Source organism: Rhinoderma darwinii, chromosome 2, assembly GCF_050947455.1.
Source record: "Rhinoderma darwinii isolate aRhiDar2 chromosome 2, aRhiDar2.hap1, whole genome shotgun sequence".
Classification (NCBI taxonomy): Eukaryota; Metazoa; Chordata; class Amphibia; order Anura; family Rhinodermatidae; genus Rhinoderma; species Rhinoderma darwinii.
In genome coordinates, this window is record NC_134688.1 from 101969680 (window position 1) to 101986445 (window position 16766).

At 42.2% G+C, this 16766-nt stretch overlaps 1 protein-coding gene across 2 annotated transcripts in view; it reads right to left on the reverse strand.

The window, feature by feature from the left end:
• Positions 1-16766, reverse strand: part of MBD6 (methyl-CpG binding domain protein 6) — a 60166-nt gene that overhangs the window by 11094 nt on the left and 32306 nt on the right. For both annotated transcript variants that reach the window (XM_075851991.1, XM_075851989.1), the window contains exons 2-11: positions 10451-10637; positions 9508-9644; positions 8283-8385; positions 7677-7845; positions 5470-7155; positions 4037-4737; positions 2875-3064; positions 2608-2780; positions 1724-2467; positions 165-217 (exon numbers count right to left, since the gene is read on the reverse strand). In XM_075851991.1, the coding sequence (XP_075708106.1) occupies positions 165-217; positions 1724-2467; positions 2608-2780; positions 2875-3064; positions 4037-4737; positions 5470-7155; positions 7677-7845; positions 8283-8385; positions 9508-9620 (3932 nt within the window). In that variant the 5' untranslated portion in view covers positions 9621-9644; positions 10451-10637. The remainder of the gene's footprint in view (positions 1-164; positions 218-1723; positions 2468-2607; positions 2781-2874; positions 3065-4036; positions 4738-5469; positions 7156-7676; positions 7846-8282; positions 8386-9507; positions 9645-10450; positions 10638-16766) is intronic.

The following is a 16766-nucleotide window of genomic DNA, read 5'->3' on the forward strand; positions in this document are numbered from 1 at the left end:
CAAAACAAATGTAGCATCAAAGTCACAACTATTAATTTACAATTTATTAATACAATACATTTTATTTTGCCACGTATTGAAGCCTTTCAGTGAGGAGTTTGGGCATCTATACAGCATGACAACATTGTTTATACTACGTGCACAATTCTTACAATTTAACTTACTTTTGACCTCTTCTTCTTCCTCTACGGGAGCGTTTCAGCAGCTGGGGTGGCACCTGATGGGCAGAGAGCAGTTCAGTTCCTGAGACTAAAAGGTCTACATATACTTGATCATTTCATACCTTTTTTCTTCCACTTTTTTTTGCTATTTTTATACATTCCTCTAATAAAAAGGTTCAGATTATGCAACCAATATACCCCACACTAAGTCATAAAGTACTTAAAACCACATACTATCCCCCAACAGAGTAACAAATAGAACTCACGTCTTGATGCAAAAGTAAAATAACTTGAATCCGGTTGTGCAACGCTTCAGCTTAGCAGCCTCTCTCAGGTACAGGTATGCTTGAGAAAAGCTGCTGGGCCGAAACGTTGCACAACTGGATTAAAGTTATTTGACTTTTGTGCTGTATATTACTCTGTTGGTGGATATTGTGTTGGACAGAGCCACCTTCTTTTGACTCGCACCACACATACTATTGTGACTTTGGCTTCGGATGCTGCACTTTTTATACTTAATACCCCCGGACGAAGCGAGGAGCGAAACGTGCATTGGGGCTGGTGGTTAGTGTGTGGTTGGTATATTCCTTGCAATTTTGTTTATTCCTGCCAGTTTGCCGCCTTGACTTGTGGTTACGGTTTACCTCCTGTCAGCTCTTTATCTGCAGCCAGCTATCTACTATTCATTACTTGGTCCTGTGGCACATGTTTTATGTCCGTTTACCATTCTTGCAATGGACTATGTACTTACCTCTCACCGCCACAAGTGTTTTTAACATTTGTGTTTGATTAGATGTGCTATACAATAAAGCTTTTTTGCTGATTAAATTGACAGTTTTTGTCCTGTGGATATTTTGGAGTTTTAGTTTTTTCTTTTGTACTGAAGCCATATTTTAGTGATTTTAAATTGTTCTGTGATTTGGATTAGAGCAGTGAATGTTGATGAAGTCACAACACTGGGCACATGCCCACTGAAGCCAATCTGCCATGAACTACTTTTCAATTATGCCAACAGCATCTGATAATGACCAAAAAACACGCCAGAAAGACTTTTCACTTTAGTTGGTGCCAGTCATGCTCATTGGGGTCTCTAAAAGTTGCCAAGAGTCAGCAGCAAATGGTCTAAAATAGGCCTATATTGAAATTCAAAAATACTAGTGTATGGGCAGCATAAACAAGAACATAAAGATGAGACAGCGATTGTATATTATTATTTTGTGTGGATTTGGAAAAAAAGTCAAAACACATTTTATTTTATTGCTTAACAAAAATTAAAATGCCCCAAATCAGATTACCAAACTAATCGTTTCAGGATGGGCAAACAAGGTCAGATCAAAATTGGCTCAACACCTAGAATAGTACTCAGGTCTGGTGCACTTTCCAAAAGCCATCACCAGCGCTCTACTTTGACCTGTCAGGAACGGCTAATGACCCTCATTTGTTATTTATAATGTGCCATTAGCACTTCTGAAACCAGGGATGGGCAGAAAACAAAGTGAATGATCTAAATATCACACAATGTTACATTAATATGCAATATACTTAGTCTATTCAATACATACATCCACCTCCTGCTCCCTTGGCTGTTCTCTTTCCTCGTGCCAATGGTGAGTGAATGGAGGGATACCCAGGACGGGTTGTGTGATTTCCTGGCTCTGTCCTGCTTCCTCTCCATCATTCTGCAAGGTATCTTCCCCATTGTATCTCCAGTAAGAATGCCTGGAGCTGGATAATCTATCACCACGTGGCCGACGACCATAAGATCTCTCAGTCCGAGAGCGACCATTGAACCTGTAGCCCCGCTCTTTGCCCTTGTTAAGATCCATTTCAGGAAGATTTAATGTATTGGCTGAGTGAGGGGAACCCATCCATGGGAAATTGTTTGGGGAAGCTCCATTGGGGATCTCACAGGGAATGACAGAATCAGTCAGCAGTCTGCACTTTTTTAGTGGAGATGCCTCTGGCTCTGTCTCTGAGGTGGAAGGGTCCATTGTCTGGGATAATGTGTCTGTTCTTGGGGGATCAGAAGGTGTGTCTGGAGGAAGGTCAGTGCGGACTGGTCCCGAAAAAGGGGAGCCTTTGGGGATAGGGTTGGATTCAAAGGCACTTGAGGTGTTGGAGACAAAAGAACCAGGCTGCGAGGGGGTAAGAGGCAAAGTTTGAGACTTGTTAGTCACATCAGTTCGTTGTGAGAGAAAACTTGAGTCCAAAGCCTGCTGAGAATTTGACAGGAATTGAGATGTAGGTGTAATGCAGATTTCTGGATGGGGTGATGAGTTAACTTCCTTCTCGGATGTGGAATGGTTCTGTAGTGAGAGACAGTTACAGTTTAATCTATTGAATTATTAATAGAAAGGTTGGGAATTACAAAGAAAAGCACATTAACTGTGGTGATAATGTATATAAAAAATAAAAAAGCATAAATGGGATAAGGGAAAAGAGTTACCTGGTTGCGCTGTCCTTGCAAAAGGCACTGTCCCTGAAAGAACTGCATTCCCAGAGCCCCTGGGAGGGAAGGTAAAAAAGCCTGCTGGTTTTGTAGTAGGGCATGAGCCCCCAACAGAGACTGGAGGCTTCCCATCTGGGCACTTGTGCTAGTGTTCAGCGCTGCAAGATCCCCTGTAAAAGTGTAGTTGTAGGGTTTTTTTATGGACTAGGAGCAAAAGTGGGAAAACATCCCAAATCCCAAACCCCTGCAGTCATTTTTACCTACCTAACAATCCAGCAGTAATCAACGGGTTGAGCAGAGGGGGCATCAGAGTATTAAGCCGGCCAGGTGGTTGTGGCTGGAGGTGGAATGGGCTGTGTGGTTCGGACGGAGGGAGTTTCCCCTCTGCTAAGGCAGGTGAGTTAGTGGTTGTAGTAATGGAGCCAGATCCGGTACATGAGGTATTGATACAGCTCTGAAATAGGAATATAAATATAGTTAAACATTCACTCTAAATCAGACTACTATACTACTCTATGCTCAAAAGTACAGAATGTATGTACTGTAATTGTAGCTAAAAATCAATGATAGTTTGCAATAAATATATTAACAACTACTGTGACGATATGCTGTGAATTCGCAGCAAACATTGCAAGTGGGGAAATAACAAAAACATAACCCCCCCTAATTTAAAAAAATAAAAAATATAGGATTATACTCATCTACCCTGGTCTCTCGTAGCGATGCCTCACTACTTACAAGGCTGTTCTATATGCAGTCTGCCTGATGACGTTTCGTCCCATGTGATCGCTGAAACCAATCACAGCCTGTGATTGGCTGCAGAGGTCAACATGGAACAAAACGTCATTCCAGGAGACTGGCAATAGAGAGACCAGCCAGTGGAGCAGGGACGCGTTACTACGGGAGTACAGGGGAGATGAGTAGTCTTTTTTTATCCCTTCTGTTGTCTGCAGTGTCCAGACTAAAATCTGCACCAAATCCTTCGGATGGAATTCCCAGCGGAACCTGGCTCGGATTTGCCATGGAATTTTCTGCAGCAAAGCTGACCTGTGTGAATGTGCACTCAAGGTTACATAAGATCCTGATGTCAGCATGGGCGAAAGTGGATTTGCACCACAATTGCCCATGCTGACATCAGGCTCTAGGAGCTTACTGCATACAGATGTATTATCAATTTCAATGAAAACTGTACAAATCAGTCTTCAGCGGTAGCTGCAGGCAGAAACCTTCAAACAAAATAAGATTGGATCAAGTTTGAAAAAAAGTTCAATAAAAATAATAATTTAAAAAAAATATTATAATAATTGGATCAAGTGGACAACCCTGTTGAGCATCCTGTAACCTCCTGTGTGATCTGCAGGTGAAGACTGAATACCATTCATAATGTAAAGAAACTATTAGGCTGCCATAATAAAATCCATCTTACCTGTCCAGGGCAGGCAGAGGTGTCAACAGCCCCAAGACTGGCAGCCAGTAGTGCTGAATTCAGAGCTATGAGGGCTGGAGATGCAGAGACAGGTGGGAACAGCAATGGTTGAAGAGCATTTTCAGAGAACGTTTCATGCAAGGAAAGTGGTGTTTCATGTTTCTCAGTTGTGTCATTCTGTGGAGTCGGCATAGAGTCCAGCAAAGGTGCAAGGGATGACAAGAGAGCACTGTGCTGTTGGTTGTGTGGTGGAAGATCGAACTGTGGTAAGCCAAGGCCTCCCAGTGGTAAAAGAGGGTTTTGTAGTAGAGATGCCATTAAGAAAGCCTGCACAGCACTGTAGTCGGGGTCACCCATAGCAGAAGGCAACGCCAACGGTGGGTTTTGGAGTCCCAGCAGGCCAATTTCTGCACTACCCAATAAAGAGGAGGAAAGCAAATTAAGCAAACCTTGGTTAAGAAGCTGTTGGTGCGGATTCAAGCTGAGGGAAAGCGGCAATGACCCCAGCATTGCTAAGTTTAATAGGGCAGGGGTAGCAGAAAATGGCAAGACGTGCTCCTGTCCCAAAAAAGAGAAGCTATCCCCAGCATTAGTCAGAGAACATGGCAGCTCGTTGCTGCCTTCTACTACATTGCTATGGGGCAGGCTAGGAATAGGAGATTTTGGTACTGGAGACGGACTGGGTCGGCCAGAAGATAATGCTGAAACAAAAATAAGAACATGGTTATACAACTAATCACTTTTATAAGCTAATGAGGTAAAACAACATGCACAATAATCTTTTTTAAAAATAAATAATAGAGGCACAACTAATATATCAATGTATGCAAATCCCTCAAAAAAATGAAAATTCCACCAAATATAATAAAGGTGGATAGTATTTGGAAGTGCAAGATATTTTGTACATTTCTTAACGTTAAAGATTAGCAGTGAAATAACGGCACGTTTATAGCTTGATTGACTTTATTAGCTTTAAAAATCCTACTTGTTCTCTAGGGGCCATCTTTGTGCTGTCTGACCAGCTTCTAACACTGGCACCCAGCACCCTCATACAAACATCCCTTCACAGATCCTCTATGTCGAACAGCAAATTTGTCCTGTAAGGTAGTGAGGTGCTCTTAGACACAGGACCTGCTGTTCTGAATGTAATCAGCAGGTACCAGGGCTTCTTAACACCTGGTTTCCAGCAGGTAATCTGGTGCCATCACGCTGTTGGAGTGGCTACTCTGTGTGTGATGGGAATGTGTCTCGGTTTATTAGCTGGTCAGACAGCACAGAGAATGCTTTGCTGTCAGGGCCTCACAGAGAATGAGCAGGATTCATGTTAATAAAGTAGCTGACCATAGCAACATGCAATGTTGCAATACACAACCTTACTGTAATCTTTAACTTTAAATAAACTATATACAATTTTAAATAGGCTTATTACTTACTTGGATTTGTGCCAGTGGGTGTAGTTGGTAACTTCAGTGGTAAAGAAGTCCCTGAGTTCTGCTCTGTAGAAGTCTGGACTAGTTGCCCCACAAGGCCAAGAAGATGGTTGCCGATATCTTGGGAGGCGGGAGACATGCTTGTAGCTTTGCTTTGGCTTGGGGACTCCTCTACTGATGAACGAGGCATTTGAAGAAAAGAGGGAGTATGACCAGAAACAGAGTGTGGATGGATGGCTTTGGATCTTCCCATGTCTTCCTCAAGCTGTCCCACAGTTCCTGATAACTTTGAACAAGAATTTATTTTGGAGAGTCCACAAGGGCTAGTGGGGTTGTGCCCACTAAGATCCTGAGGACTTGTATCAGGGCATGGAGAATTCCTTTGTCTTTTGCGCTTCACAATTAAATCTCTTTTCTGAGAGTGAGTCCGGCTGGGAAGGGACCGACCTTCTTGTGTGACAGTTGCAGAAAGCAAAGTATTGGGATTCAGCACTCGGCTGGGTAAAGTGCTAGGGGCTGTGGCTTCAGGTTTGGTTTGATTAGCCATTTGGGCCTTAGCAGCTGCTGTGAGAAGGCTGCTAGCAGGAAAAGAAGCATTGCCTTGCTGACCCAATATGCATCCGATGGGAAAGCCCAGTAAGCCCTGCACTGCTCCCAAAGACACCGGTGGTGCTGTTTTATTGCTTTGGTGGGTTAAGGCATGGCTGGCATTTGAAGAGGATCCCAGTTGGGCCTGCCCAAAGGGAGGGAGGCCTTCAAGTATTGCTTTTGGACTGTGGGGCACAGAGCGCTTAGGGGAGCTGACAGGTCGTGGAGATCTTGAGCTTGACCTTATGGGGGCAGAAAAGTGCTCAGAGGAGGCTGATGAATGGCGGGAACGCTGAGGGGACGGCTCCACACTACCAGCTGGGGAAGAAATGGAGGACATTGAGGACCTAGTAGTAGAGGGAGATGTCAGAGCACCACTACGGGTGAAAGGAGAGAATGGAGGGGGTAGGGCTGGGGATGAATGGTTGCCTGCGTTGTGTTCAGGAGTAGGGTGAGGGTTCATTAAGGGAACCTGAGACTGAATTAAGGGAGGAGAGTTCAACACATGGTGCTTTGGACTTGGTGGCCTACAGCTGTTAGAGTCCAAAATACCTAGTGGATCTTTTTCAGGAAAGACAAACTGTCGCCGTGGGCCTTGAATAGATTCCTCAAGCGTCCGATTGAAGTTGCCACCTGGCACAAAACTATAGGAATTAAGAGCTAATGGTTTGGGGGACAGGCCTGAAAGTTCTTGACTACATGAGGGGTAGGAAGGCCGATTCTGGGAAGACTTAACTTGTGTAAAAGAACTGGTACACAGCTCATGAGATATGGCTTGTGAAGTCCTTGAAAACACCTCGTAATTACCATTTGATGGCACTGGTGGACAGTTCCTTAAGGCATATGATTCACCAAGAGGAGCCCCATGCTGCCTCGGCAAAGCAGGCCGCTGGTTGGATCGTAAGTCAGAGTACCTTTCTCCAGGGTGGGGAGTGAAAGTATCAGATTTATGATCCAGGGGTTTCTCCAAGTGGTGAGCAGGCATGTTGTGGGCCTTTTCCATCATTAGTTTGGTGAAGATGTCAGGATCCAGGGAACAAGGGTGTTGCCCCATCTTTGGGCTGGTGGATGTTGCATTAAAGTTCTGACTTGAGCCACATCCTGTCAAATAAATAGAGTGACAAAGTGAAAACATAAAGTGTAAACATTGTATAGACACCTCACACACGTTCCGGACATTACTGGATCTCTATATTCTTTTGGTAAATTGCTGGATGTAATCTGTACTACAAAATCTTTACTGAACTTTGTACTCTATATGGCTTCTATTTCGGGCAAATTATTGGGAATATTAATACTATTGTTTCCTTATTTCCATCATTTATCTATGTCATGTTACTATAGTCTGTTTATGGCTTATAAAGGATACTGCTTAATTGCTAGATTACTAAGGAGTACTACTTCTAATTTAAAGATGAACAACTTGCAAGAGCAATTGTATGTACTCCTAGAGATGCATTACAATACATACACTGAGATGATATATTTTGCTATTCACCTAACCATAGAAAAGTTTCCAAACTGATTAATATTTTGATAGTGTAAAGTACAAACCGTTTGTAAAGACAATGTATTTACAAAACTAGTATAATAAGAAATGATCATGACAAATTCTTGTTTACCAGCAGCTTGACTTTGTAGTGCAAGGGGAGTACTCTCAATGCTTTTATACAGGGTTGCAAGGGCTACAATTTTCCTACGATGGTTACAGAGTTTGGTCATATCCTCTTCAGCCTTCACGTCTTCCGCGCTACGTCGTTTCACCACTGCTCTTGCGTCAAAGTTGAAAACCTGCAGGCAGAAACATAATATTATGCATCACCCAGCTTACAAGTTTTGCTTAGAGGATGAAGATTCTTTCAAGAATGCCTGTTCTATTGAGGATTGGTGCCAAAATCATAGTAATCCTTGCGATGTGCCAACTACTAAATAAACGTGATATACAGCAAGAATCCTTGAACTGTGTATGGAAACCAAAAAAAGAAATGAAATGTGAGAAACACTTTAAAAGCATATCTTGGCTGGGTTTACACATCAGGGACATGGCCATTATCATAGTAACATCACACTGATTATTGGGCCATTCATACAAATGGATATTTTCAAGGATTGGAATAAGAAAATAGTTCCCATTGTAGCAAAGTTAAACCAAAATGCAGGTCAGGTAATAGTGAGGAGGAAGGTGGAACTACACCCACAACATTATTTTGACAAGCAAAAATACTCACCTTATAGATGTTCAGGGGACACTCCAGCCCACACTTACAAGTTCCATCAGTTACTAGGTAAGTCCGCAGCTGATCCATAGAGGTAAGGATTTTACCACTTGGACTGCAATACAAAACAGACAAATCACCAAAATTACCAACCTGATTACAGCGCAGTATTAAAAAGGCTTTTCATTTTGTAATGTCCTTTTGTAATCTGAGAATTTCCCTTTCAATACTCATAGCTACTCGGAGTCATATGTAGTATGAGACTAGGGGGTAATGGAATACAACAGTGAAGAATTATGAAGCCGGTAATAAAGCATTAAGAAGACGCTTTAAAGGGAACCGGTCACCAGCATTTCACCTATTGAATTTTACTTATCCCTCACTGGCCGCTGCTATCAAAAGTTCTTTGCCATTATCTCCTCTCCTAAACTCCTCCTCTGACTGTAAATAACGGTCTGCAAACATTTAGCGCTTTTTAATCGTAATAATCCGGTGTCCAGTTGTGCGCACACCCCAGAAGAGGACAGCAATGCACAAGCACAGGATTTTGTGTGCTGGGGGAAGGCGAGGAGCTGTCAATCAAAAGTAAGGAGGCGGGGTAAACTCGGAAAGACTTGAGGAACGACGATTTGACTCTCTTCAAACGACGATTTGACTCGTTTCAAACGACGATTTGACTCTCTTCAAACGACGATTTGACTCTCTTCAAACGACGATTTGACTCTCTTCAAACGACGATTTGACTCTCTTCAAACGACGATTTGACTCTCTTCAAACGACGATTTGACTCTCTTCAAACGACGATTTGACTCTCTTCAAACGACGATTTGACTCTCTTCAAACGACGATTTGACTCTCTTCAAACGACGATTTGACTCTTATGCTCATTAGCATACGGACCCGACTAAGACGACAATTATAGGTTATATAGAAATTATTTTTCGCCCACTACCACCAGGTATTGCTGGTTTAATAGGTGAAATGCTGGTGACCGGTACCCTTTAAAAATGTGAAAAAGAGGCTAAATAAAGGAAATATCAGTCTTTACTCTCAGAGTATCCTTCATTTTTCATACGTGCTTAGATTTCTTGTATCTCTTTATGTGACACTGAAGTATATCTAATGTATTTTATATACAAATGCTGCACATTTAGATTGAGCATGTAGTAAGTTATTAACCATCGACTGCAAACTGCAGCAAGGACTACTTCAGGCAGAGCTGTTGAGAGGGACTTACCTGACATATACCACAATGCCTGGCTCCACCCGCCTCTGCCAACCAATGGGCACCTGGACCATCGGGACCCCTCCATAGTTATCTACTCCTCCACTTTCACTGCCGCCATTCATTTTGTTCTCTCTTCTCTCTTGTACCTACAGTACCAACATTGTTTGGATTAGGATGACTATTTGTTAGCAAACAAACATGATAATTGTTATGAACAGACAGAATCCACGCTTTTATTGCCTCCACTATGTGGAAAAAAAAATAAAAAAAAGTTTATTATAGAAAAGTTTTGCAACTGAAAAGGCCATAGACACAAATACCTATTAGTGATCTCTAATATCTGTGCACTTTAACCAAAGCAGGAATTTGTCCAGACGGCTCTATTTAGTCATGCATAAGAGTTTGCCCACGGTCAGCACATGTAAGTATTGTTCTGAAATATTTGCTACTGAAGGATTGGATATGTAAACCTTTGAACTATTTTATTTTTTTCAAATAAAACAATGTATTATGTGATCTTAAGTAACTTTTAAATTAAATAAAAAAAAGGTTTTCTTTTTATGTATCCTGTATACCTAGAAGCTTTATCTTGCCGTCAAAGCCGAATCAGTCAGGTCAGCAGGACGGATGTCTCGGCTGGAAGCTGGTTCTGGTCACATGGACTTAGATGTGATGAATACCAGCTGTATTCTGCGTGTCAGGACCAGCTTTCAGATGAGCCGTCAGTCCTGCTGACCTTATGGATTCGGATTTGAAGGCAAGTTACAGCTTCTATGTATACAGGATACATAGAAGCTGTATCTCAATAAGAAAACATTTTTTTAATTTAATTTAAAAGTCACTTAAAATCACATAATACATTGTTTTATTTAAAAAAAAATGGAGTTCAAAGGTTTACATATCCTTTAATAGTCGTTGCAGCATGAAAGCATGCAATTGTGAACAACTCTACCTGCTCATTGCGGCACAGTATGGGCGTTAGGTCTGCATGCGATCCTCACAGCCCAGCATGGCACAGTTACTGTGTGTCAGGTTCCCGTGGTGGGAAGAGGCAGAGTTGGATGTTCTTCACCTGCTCCCTTAGTGTTCCTTTGGAGCTGCGAGAGGACTGCACTAGAATTGCTAGGGATCCATCTTTTCTGTAAAGACCAGAAAAAAACAAAACATTTTAAATTAATTGGGAAAAAACAAGATATAAGCAAATGTGCACATGTGATGGGAGTCATTACTAAAGTTCGTTGTACACTTTTAATCACTGTATGACATATGAGAACGGATCAGCAAAGTGCTTCAAGTGTTGTTAAATCTGTGCCCACCCTTATAGCTCTCCACCATGAAAAGAGCTGTGGTCTCACATGATGCCAGCAGCTCTGCATTGCAAAGGTTTAACGTACTATTTTAATGAACACAATACTCACCCTCTAACGCTGCATTTAGTCACACGGTTACAGTTGTTCATACCTATGACTTCATAAGCATTATAAATGGCTATGCAGGCGGCAGCCTCAATATCATAATTATCACATGGGTCTTGAAGCAGCCATACGCAGAACTCCATGCGATAACCTCCCCTGCCCTCACCCAGCTGATTACTGACAGTTCTCCACTAAACCCCCCTCCAGAAACATCCGGGCAAGAGCCAGTATAGTGGACTCAAGCAGAGAGCCCAGGGCTGTTTCCGCTGCCATATTGGTTTTGGCTGTGATAAGGGAGTAAGGTGCTCATGTCAGTGTGTAGTGTGACTACAGACAGGGCTGGGAGTGGATGGAGGGGGGCGGTGGAGATCATCCTCCACACTCTCTAGCCTCCAACCAGATGAAATAACCAGGACAAAGAGCCTGCCAGCCAGTAAATTGATATTTATTACCCTCAGGAAGAATAGCAGTCATTCCCACAAGACCGAGAAGGCATCTGGGGGAGGAGTCAGGAAGGAGGGTCAGCCTAATTTAACCCTTTACTGCCCAGAGGAATTGATTACCTTTACTACATGCACTGGCAGATCATGGTGTGCATTGTAGTTCACACTCGGATGGGCATGGCTTCTGAATGCCAATGTGTCTCCACAATCCAGTTTCTCTCTCTCACTACAGCCTGCTATGCTGTAGATCCTGACTGGACATGATTACATTCTGGTTACAGAAGCATTTAGTAGTACTGGATTTATTAAGAAATACATTTGCCAGCAGAGAGAAAGACGTACAGGAATTTTTGTTAACCCTTCCTTCACTTAACGAAAAAAGCTATGAGGCTGTGAGAAGGGACAAAGATTATTTTAACGGCGAAAGGACATTGCAAAGTATGAATCGCAAGAAATAAGTGGATCACGCCAAAGCTCAGCGGCCTTGAGACGGTCTGCAGGGGGTCAGGTGGGTTTGTGTCCATTCGTTTTTTTTACTGGTCTAGTTTTGGTGTGGATTTTCTGTGGGACCTTTTCTAGAATTTATTCTAGAGATCAATAAGGAGCAGTTAGCAGAAACGGCTAAATGACTAATTACAAATATGGAGGAGGAGGCCTTTTAGAACATTGCCGGGAACAAATTAAGGTCAGTTTCACTTTCTGCCGTGGTTTATTGTTTTTTTTTGCCAAAACTGGGAATGTGTCGAACAAGGTATAAAGCTTTCCTTTACACTGATCTTCAATTTTGGATCCAATTCCCGTTTTAGCACAAGAAAATAAACAAAAAACTGCTGTCAACATGTGTGCATGGCCTTAAGGGGTTATCCGGACTCCTCAATTGATGGCTGATTCTTGGGGGTGTCCGACTGCTGGGACCCCATGCGGACCATAAGAACGTAGGCGCTGCAGTTATTTCTGGAGCGACATGGCCCCTTCGATCATTGTTTATCTAGCAATAGCGCCGTACATACGAGTGTGTCTTCGCCTGTTGCTGCAGCTCAGCCCCTCTTAGCCCTTTCCTCTGAACAAGCTGAGCTGCAGTACCAGGATCAGCCACACTCACGTATGTCACTGTGCTTGCATAAATAATGAAGACTTCTATAATAATAATAATAATAATCTTTATTTATATAGCGCCAACATATTACGCAGCACTTTACAATTTAGAGGGGACATGAAACAAACAATATCAGACATTACATAGTGACAAAGTTCATTTACAATTCAAATCTGGGGAGTGAGGACCCTGCTCGCAAGAGCTTACAATCTATGAGGAAGTATGATCGTTGGATGATGATTGGTGGGGGTCCGACACCCACAATCATTCATTGATTACCTATTCTAAGAAAAAGCCATCATTGAAAATGTCAGATTACTCCCTGAAGGATCTGTCTGGACTTTTAGTAAATTAAGTTTAACCCCTTAAGGACATGGACTAGTTAGCACGTTCAGGACGCAGCCCCATTTTTCAAATCTGACGTGTCACTTTATGTGGTAATAATTTTGGAATGCTTTTCTGCGATTCTGAGATTGTTTTCTCGTGACACATTATAATTTAAGTTAGTGGTAAAATTTTGTCGATACATTCAGTATTTTATAGTGAAAAACACCAAAATTAAGGGAAAAACTGCAAAAATTAGCATTTTTCTAAATTTAAACGTATCTGCTTGTAAGACAGGCAGTAATACCACACAAAATAAATGCTAATTAACATTTCCCATATGTCTACTTTAGATTGGCATCGTTTTTTGAACATCCTTTTATTTTTCTAGGACATCACAAGGCTTAGAACTTTAGCAGAAATTTCTCACATTTTCAACAAAATTTCAAAAGGCTATTATTACAGGGGCCAGTTCAGTTGTGAAGTGGTTTTGAGGGGCCCATACAATGCAAACCCCCATAAATCGCCCCATTTTAAAACATGAACCCCTCAAAGTATTCAAAACAGCATTTAGAAAGTTTATTAACCCTTTAGGCGTTTCACAAGAATTACAGCAATGTAGGGATGAAATTTACAAATTAAATTTTTTTTGCAGAAATTCATTTTTAATCCTTTTTTTTCTGTAACACAGAAGGTTTTACCAGAAAAACGCAACTCAATATTTATTGCCTGGATTCTGCAGTTTTTAGAAATATCGCACATGTGGTCCTTAGTGTGCTAATTCACTGAAACACAGACCTCCGACGCAAAGGAGCACCTAGAGGATTTTGGGGCCTTCGTTTTATTCGAATATATTTGAGACTTTGTCCGGTTTGAAGAGGCCTCGTGATGCCAAAACAGTGGAAACACCCCTCAAGGAATTTATAGAGGGGTATAGTGAGCATTTGGACCCCACAGTTTTTTGCTGAATTTAGTGGAATGAAGCCGTGAAAATTAAAATTTACATTTTTTCCAATAAAAACATAGAAATTTTCCATTTTTACAAGGCATAAAGGAGAAAAAACTACCCAACATTTGAAAAGCAATTTCTCCTGATTACGGCAATATCCCATATGTGGTGATAAACAGCTGTTTGGGCACGCTGTAGGTCTCAGAAGTGGAGCGCCATTTGGTTTTTTGAGCTCAAGTTTTGCTGCAATGATTTTCAGGTGCCATGCATTAGCAAAGCCCCTGAGGGACAAAAATCAGTGGAAACTTCCCAAAAGTGACCCAATATGAGCAACTACACCCCTCAAGGAATTTATCGAGATGTATAGTGAGCATTTTTACCCCACAGTTTTTTTGCAGACTTTAGTAGAATTAGGCAGTGAAAATGAAACTCAAAATTTTTTTTCTAATAAAATGTCGACATTTTCAATTTTTACAAGGCATACAGGAGAAAAAGCACCCCAACATTGGAAAACCAATTTCTCCCAATTATGGCAATACCCCAAAAGTGGTCATAAACTGCTGTTTGGACACACGGCAGGGGTCAAAATGGAAGGAGAACCATTTGGAGCTCAAATTTAGCTGGAATGGTTTTTGGGTGCCATGTCACGTTTGCAAAGTGCCCGCGGGACCAAAACAGTAGGAATCCCCTAAGGGTATGCCCAGACGTGGCGGAGTTCTGCATACACTGTCCGCATCAATGCCGCACAGAATCTGCGGTGCAGATTCTGTTGCGGCTTTGCCTAAAATGGACATTAAATTGATGCGGACTAGCCGTTGCGTATTCAGGTGAAGAGGGCTTCCCTTCTCTCTATCAGTGCAGGATAGAGAGAAGGGACATCCCTTTCCCTAGTAAAAGTAAAATAAATTCTTACTTACCCGGCCGTTGTCTTGGTGACGCGTCCCTCTTTCAACTTCCCGCCCGACCTCCCTGGATGACGCGGCAGTCCAAGCGACCGTTGCAGCCTGTGATTGGCTGCATCCGTCACTTGGACTGAAACGTCATCCTGTGAGGCCGGACCAGAGGAAGAAGCAGGGAGTTCTTGGTAAGTATGTAAATCTATTTTTTTTACCAGTTGATGTATATTGTGATCGGAAGTCACTGTCAAGTGTGCTGAAACAGTTACTGCCGATCGCTTAACTCTTTCAGCACCCTGGACAGTGACTATTTACTGACGTCGCCTAGCAACGCTTCCGTAATTACGGGTGCACACACGTAGTCATCCGTTATTACGGGAGCCCCATTGACTTCCTCAGTCTGGCTGTAGACCTAGAAATACATAGGTCCAGCCAGAATGAAGAAATGTCATGGTAGTAAAACCAATACGCTCCGCAGCACACATAACATCTGCGGACTTCATTGCGGAATTTTGACTCTCTATTGAAGTCAATGGAGAAATTCCGCAATGAGTCCGCAACAAGTCCGCTACACGTCCGCAACAGTCAGTGTATGCTGCGGACACCAAATTCCGCACCGCAGCCTGTGCTCCGTGGCGGAATTGTCCGCAACGTGAAAACGAATCCAACTAAAAAGCTGTGGAAAGCAATGGAGAAACGTGTAATTCCAAAGCAATTCCGCCACGTCTGGTCATGCCCTAAAAGTGACCCATTTGGGAAACTACACCCCTTAAGGAATCTATCTAGGGGTATAGTAAGCATTTAGACCCTACTGGTCTTTTGCACAATTTATTGGAATTTCTCCATTAAAAAGCTGAATTTTTTCATTTTCACAAGGGATAAAGGAGAAAAAGCACCCCAACATTTGTAAAGCAATTTCTCCAGAGTATGGAAATACCCCACATGTCGTCATAAACTGCTGTTTGGACACACAGCAGGGCTCAAAAATGCAGGGGCGCTATTTGGCATACAGATTTTGCTGGATTGGTTTTTGGGTGCCATGTCGCATTTGCAAAACCCTAAAAAGGTACCAGAGTACAGTGGAAGCCCCCAAGAAGTGACCCCATTTTGGAAACGACACCCCTCAAGGCATTTAACATTTGCCTGGACATATGACAGAGCTCAGAAGTGAAGAGAAACATGCGCATTTGAGGTATATTTTGGTGATTTTCACAGCATTGCCCCACAATGGCAGAGCTCTGAGGTCAAACAGTAAAACAAATCGCCAAGTAGTGACCACTATTTTGGAAACTACACCCCTTGAGGTATTTTAAGGGGTGTAGTGAGCATTTTACCACACAGGTGTTTTTCCATTAGTAATTAATGCGCAGCGGATGGTGCAAAGCGAAAATAGCAATTTTCCGCTAATATGCCATTTTAGTGCACAACATGTTGTGCCCAGTTTGTGCCACCGAAGACCCACACCTCGTAAACTGCTAAGCTGGTTCCTCCGGGTATGGCGATGCCATATATGTGGACGTAAACTGCTGTTTGGGCACACTGTAAGGCTCAGAAGGGAGGGAGCGCCATTTGGCTTTTGGAGCACAGATTTTGCATCGTAGTGGTTCTGTTTGGGGTTTTGCTGGTATTTCAGTTTATAATGTGCAGGCATATGTAAGGTGTGCGGAGTATATCGGGGCATAATAATGCAGTAAATAAATAATATTTCAGAGATATGTGGCCAGTGTCGCACTGATAAATGGTGCCCGATCCTATTCGCTTTTGGACACTGCACATTTTGTGTCGCCATATTCTGAGAGCCAGAACTAAGTACTTATTTATTGCGGGACGGGTTGTAGTTTTTATTGGTACGGTTTTGTAGTACATGCGACCTTTCGATCACTTTTTATTCCAGGTTTTGTGAGGGGATAAAAAAATTGCGATTATGGCATTGTTTTTCATTTTTTTGCGGTGTACTTTTTTTAACGGTTTCATTTTTTCCCTATAATAAAAGACTTATTATAGAAAAAAAAGGCAGTGTTTGTTATTATTAACTCGAAACTTCTCTTTTTACACTTATATTCAACTTTTTTTTTTGTCCCACTAGGGGACATGGAGGCCTGCACCTCTGATCTTTACTCAAATGCATTGCACTAACCACATAGT